The 6,460-nt window shown below is 43.3% G+C and overlaps 1 protein-coding gene across 1 annotated transcript; it reads right to left on the bottom strand.

The window, feature by feature from the left end:
- Nucleotides 1–4,850: 4,850 nt before the first annotated feature.
- Nucleotides 4,851–6,086, bottom strand: LOC136543437 (F-box protein At2g23160-like). The gene is made up of 3 exons (XM_066535885.1): nucleotides 5,397–6,086; nucleotides 5,092–5,325; nucleotides 4,851–4,985 (listed from the first exon to the last, which is right to left on the bottom strand). Exons 1-3 carry the CDS (start codon nucleotides 6,084–6,086, stop codon nucleotides 4,851–4,853), a joined length of 1,059 nt encoding a protein of 352 aa, XP_066391982.1.
- Between the last annotated feature and the right edge of the window lie 374 nt (nucleotides 6,087–6,460).

Below are 6,460 nucleotides of genomic sequence, written 5' to 3' on the forward strand. Positions count from 1 at the left end.
GTAACTAAACATTGGAGGTTCGACTCTCATCCTCTCCTAGCGACTTACTTGTGAGTTACTATTATCACACAAGCGAGCAAAACATGCCAAGCACACCTCTACTTACTAAACACACTTTGCCTATGCATCATGTAAAACAAGTAGTATAGACAAACTTATATTAACCCTAATCTAAACACCTAATACATATATAAAAGCTTAAATAATTATAACCAAGGAAAAAAAAGGTGGCGCACCAAACATCTATTTTGGAGGTGAAAATTTTATGGAAGGCATATCTTAACTAAACAAAGTTAGTGTATGAATTTCATAATTTCTAGATAAGCAGATTATTTACTAGCATTTAATTAAGACTTAATGGTAATAAAAGCATGTGACACGTGATAAATCAATAGCTCAGGAAATATGCATTCATTGGACATGAAACTTTTACCACAACACACACACATCAAGAACAACTTACTATAAAAATTTCACTGCATTTGCACTAGCCAAACATCCTCTATTAATTTATCAAGGAAAATATAGATTTGAAAATACAACAATAATTTTATACTAAAACATGTGATATTATATATCTAATGCATAGATCTAGTCATGAGGAGTGTAACAAAACTGGTTTGGCATTTTTAGGATTTTCTACAATTTACTATGAATTTTTAAAGTTTCAGCTGATTTAAACATAAAAGAAAAAGATAACAGGTAAAGAAAAACACATTTTGCATCGAGAACCCTGTCATTTCTACTAATCTACTCGTTGGAAATAGTTACGGTACACAACTATTCATATGAGTCTAGTACTTCGCATCTAGACCCAAGAAAGAGCTTCTATTTGAATCCTCGTCCTTCTTCTTCTCAGGCTCGAGCAGAGCACGCATGGAGGAGCCGACGGGCAGCCGATTTGTCCGGCTGGGAACCCATCGACGGCGAGGAAGAGGCCGGCAAGGGTCGCGATGCCCTCACCCACCCGCGCCTAGGGGCGGATCGACCGAAGATGGCAACCCGACCATGGCTGTTGGCGGCAGGTGCGGCCGTGGCCCAACGATGGAAGCGCTCCGGTGGCTCGTTGCACACCTGGGCGAGTGCGGAGGTGGCGCAAGGCATCTGCGGGGCCAGAGAGGCGGAGCTGGTGGCGGCTAGTGGCTTAGCGCGAGATGGCTGGGAGCGGTGAAGCCAAGGTGTGCCGGGCGGAGAGGTGGACGAGGCGGAGGCGGTGGGGCGCGAGGGAGCTCGAGGGCAGGTAACAAGCGGCGGTCGCGGGAGCTCGAAGTGTCCATGGCGGACGCTTGGCTCGGTAGCAGCAAGGGGAGGGAGGGAGAGCGCTGTAGGCAGAGCGAGGAGTTGGGCGCGGGCTCGCCTCCCCCTAAAGCCCAGCGTGGAGGATAGGGCGGCATGGATGAGCGGGCGAGCAGGGCATGGGCGGCCATGGCGCCCCTGTGCATGACATGGACTGGGCACGGGCAAGGTTAGAGCAGGGCGTGGGCGCGGCAGTGGCCATATGCCTTTCTTTGACGCTCGGTGCAACGAGTTTGGTCGAGAACTGGGTCCCACGTCCTATACAAAAGATCTTCGTGAAATTGTAGACTACAACTTTTCTTAAGGGACCAAGGTCATTAGGGCAGCAGATTAGCAGGTAATTAGGGTCAAAATTAGCAATGCCAGTGAAAACACTAAGAAAGTCTCCTAGGAAACAATATTTTATTCAAACTTTGAAACACTAATTAACCTATCAAACATATCAACTGAGCACCAACAAGCACTCCACCACAAAGTTCATAACTTGTACTAAGTTTTTCACACGGGCATATTTTAGAGTTTATTAATAAATTATTTATTTATTTAGCCTTCAACAAGCTATCAAGCAATTAACACCAATTAGGGTTTTTGACATTTTTAAGCATTTTCTCCATATTTTTCCAACATGAACCCTAAACTTTTGTTCACAAACTCATTTAGAGATGTTTAAGCACAAAAATAAAGTTGGTTGACATCACATATGTTGACCCTATATTAATAAAAGGCGATTCAAACAAAGAAAGCCTTGTAATTTTGTGCTCTTTTGATTTCAAACATTATGCAAACACCACATGCGATCAAAATACACTTAGGTTCATGCAAAGCACTTAAGCAACACTATTCATGCACATTTTTATTACTGACAAAAGATTTGTCTTTCCCTAAAAAGATTTACGTTGGCTATAATTGAAAAGAACTTTTACTCCACATTTTTACTATTACAAACAAAAGATCATTACAGAGCCCATGAAACTTACTAATAAAGTTTTATTATCTTTAACCTATCGCTAATCAGGTACTTAACACCAAGGGTGTTACACAGGAGAACCCCTCCTCTTGCAGATAATAGCCACATATTGGCCATCTGCCGACGAAATCAATGCCTACAACATTGAACTCGTCGTGACAATCATCGAAGTCACCCGATCGAAAATCATCTGATTTCGTCGGTAGATTTATTTGGGCAAAACCGCAAGCAACTAGACATAAAAAACTACAGAAAAGAGAGATATGTTCCCTCTCCTTATCACCAGTAGACGCACCGACAAGGAAGGAGAGAGGCCCTGGGCGGCGGTGGCGAGGAGCAAGATCTGCGGCAGGGGGTTTTCCTAGACGCGGCCAGAGGCACTTCTCTCTTCATTCAAAGGTGAATCTTGAGAATGTTTTATCAGGATTCCAAAAAGTCCATAAAATATACCATTACTAGAATCAGGGCCCCTTTGGAATGGAGGTGAAACAAAGGAAAAGCGTAGGATTGAGATTCCCCTTTGATTGGTAGGAATTGGTCATAGGAATTCCATAGGAAACTTTCCTTTCCCTTCAATTCCATAGGAAAACTATAAGAGAAAAAAAAACAATCTACCTAGAACTCATGAAAAAGTTCCATGCACAAGGAACAAGGCAAACAATGGACTTATGAGACCAACTTGTGTCTAATCATGAGAGTGGAATAGAATAAATTAGCTTTATTAAGAAAACAATCACTCTTTGCTCCTCAAAATTTCTTTAAGATTCCTGTGTTTCTCCTTTGCCTATCCAAACACCTTGGTATGGAAAATTCCTATGTTTTAGATTCCTCTGTTTTCCACTTGCATTCCTATCCTATTCCTACCTTTCTCCTTTTCCTGTGGTTTACATTCCTGCAATCCAAAGGAGGCCTCAGTTTTCATGTAATTTACCGGTCAGTGATAGGCAGATTTGCTCGAGAACACTACAACAAAATAAAATAATTCCACCGAGAGAGCAAGAAACACTAAGTTGTTTGTAGTATGCCAATTAAAATACTCGTTGCGGTATTTAGGAGTTAGGACCAAAACGAAAGTAGGCAAAGGCTTATTTGATTCCCTCTTGGCTGGAAAATGGTGTGGATCAAAGGAAACATAACATGTAACTCTACTGATGACTCTCGGCCAAGAGGCGTCTCGGTTCAACATATACACATCTAAAAAATGGAATGGATTTTATTGCAGCAAAAGAATGGAAGCCAATTGCAGTTAGCTCTGCTCTTTCCATTCTTCAACATTCAACACTACTTAAGTCTTTAAACACTGCACAACACTGCACAATAAGAACAAGAAGCTTGAGGAATGATATACATTTTCAACAATGGTGATCACAAGGTCAATTACGAGCTCTAGGCCTCTAGCTACCGAGCAATATTTTTTTTCTGAACATCTTGGGAGGAGCTCCATTGGCTCACCGCCTGAAATAACAATGTACTTGATGGCAAGATGGGCCTCCTGCATGGCTGCATGTCTAGAGTAAGAGTACAATGTATTTGATATAGGCCGAATCCCCAGAGATTTTAGTTATGCCATATCACTAAGCGTACCCTAACACCACATGACGCTACAACACCTAAAAAAAACAACATTTATATAGTATATAAATCTAGTTCAACACCAAACCCCATCACAGTTGCTACTTGCAAGATTCATCATCTGAAATCTGGATGCAAAAAATAGAAATACCTTTACTCTTTTCCTCTGCAATAGTTCTACAGGATTCAATACTTTAATGTTGTATAGCTCAAGTATTCAGCTTTTGATGTCATCACGCATTCACATGGTGAGTGTCCACAATTCAGAACTTTGACCGATAAATCACGGGTTCTTCTGGCATTTGAGTTTCAGTTGAAGCACCTTGTAATATCTCAAGTACCACACTCTGCAAATGTTATATTGTACAATTAAATAAGGTAGCTGTAAAAGTACCATATCAACTATTAGTAGGCCTATAGCTAACCATCACATCGTTTTCGACAACATTTATATCAAAGAAGTGATCAGGCGGCATATATAAACAAGCTTTTCTCAATCATGTAGTTGTCATAAACTCAACAGTTTTTGAGGTTAATGTGGCAGAGTTTTCGATTTTTACCATGAAGTTGCTGGAACCACCTTGAAAGATTTAAACTTGCAGTATAGGAAAACATGTACTGACTGATACTGGACTGAGGCAACAAGAATAATCATAGGTACCATAATCACTCACTAGTGAAGCCAAGGAAAAAAAATAACCCATGCTACTAATAAGAGACTATAATTACAGAAGCACAGAGGTAGCATTTGACACATTTATCTTGAACACAAAGCATCATAGGTTGGGCAACTGCATTCATCGAGATAACTAGATGTATACCAAGCTTCAGCCTGTCTCAACTCTCAACATGCTTGCAGTGTTAATTGGACGACAGACATGACACATCCAAGCCCCAGCAAAATGTATCACCTAATTCTACTAAATGTGCCCATACCCAGTTGCTAAGTACTCCATGATTGGAAAAGATCTTATTTCTGTTTAACATGCCAGTAAGTAGCCCACAATCACCAATTTCACTGCTTATTTTCAAGCGCCAACAACTCTGAGAAGCAGGGGACATATGGAGTAATGCACTCATAGCCATGTTCAAGAGTGCAGAGATCACGCACTTCCTTACTATCCATGTGATATGATATCAGCTTTTGGCCCTGAACAAGAAAGACCAAACTTTGATCTGGATGAATTCCCACCACATTGTAGTCAGAGTCAATGTCCTTATGGCAATTCCTTTCCCCAAAACTTTGAAAAGCTTACAGTGTCCTTCAGGACCCATTGTTGTCTCTCATAGTCCTCAAGAACCCAGATTAATAACCCATCACCGTCAAATCCTTCATCATCCATTTCATGGTTGGTGTAGTGCAAGCACCCTTGGGACCGTCCAATATAATCAAACAACGTCCAGCTTTCCCTGCCTGCCTGACATGGTAGAGGGATGATCTTCTGTATGTTCCCTTCCACATCTAACACAGTTAGCTGATAGTACTTTTCCTGAGGAGAGAGCAGATGTAGCATGCCATTAACATAGACACAAGGAAAGCCAGGTACTATATGATAGCAACCCTGTCACTTTTGCTACGACTCCATCCCTGAGTTTTTGATGAGTAGACGTGCAATGATTTTTTGTATCCCTCCTTGGAGAATTGGACCAAGTTGAAGTGGCAAGGGGCACCTGGGTCGACAAGCAAATAGGTTAACGCAGATCCATAGAATATCTTATTCTGTTCCAAGACAGATCTGGGCACAGCCACACATTCCTTAGTGGCAGGGTTGCACACAACATAGCTCCATGAAGCGCCCCAATTGCATTTGACGGCAAAGAGGAGGAGGCCATTGCAGCAATGGACGAGCCTGGTGTTCTTAATGCCAGGCAGCTCAGTCACATAGAAGTCCACAAGACGCACCGATCTCTGCAACACGTCGACGAAACCATAGCGAGGCAATTCCTCTTCGTCGCTGTCCACAGCGCCGCGGGCTTCGCCGTCCCCGCCGTAACAGGCGCAGGGCTCGTCGTCGCAGTCGCCTTCGCCATGACAAATATGCAATTCGACCATAAAGAAGAACCCTTGTAGGGCCTGGGGTAGCTTCTTGCAGTGGAGGGGATCGGCGATGAGGTCGCGCCAGGCCTTGGAGACGCACTTGAAGCGGCAGGGGGACTTGGCAGGGACGCGGGAGAGGATCTCCACCAGGGGGTCGTCGGGGAGCCCGGACGCCGCCGCCTCCGTGTCGCGTCTCGTCTTGGGGCAGTCCATGCCACCGAGAGCAAGCTACAGAACGCGGATCGATCGAGCGAAAGATGCAAGGCGCGAGCGAGAGATGCAGCAACGGGGAGGCTGGGGTCGACGGCGGCGGCGGCGCTGGCCGGTGCCGATGAACTGAAATCGAGTTGGGAAATTGGGGAATTTATTATGGTTAATTGAACCGGTGCCATTATAATTCTCACATTTCTAAGAAATGCCATTACTATTATTACAATTACATTGGAGTCTGAAAAATACCATTATGTACACTTGCCGCGACGTTTGACCCACATGCAGGTGTATACAGGGGTTACATACATTGGTATAGACCGTGTTGCCCCCAGATTCTCCATACATGTGCGCCGGTTTGACTGGATCGACTCAAT

Source organism: Miscanthus floridulus, chromosome 3 (genome assembly GCF_019320115.1).
Source record: "Miscanthus floridulus cultivar M001 chromosome 3, ASM1932011v1, whole genome shotgun sequence".
Lineage (NCBI taxonomy): Eukaryota > Viridiplantae > Streptophyta > Magnoliopsida > Poales > Poaceae > Miscanthus > Miscanthus floridulus.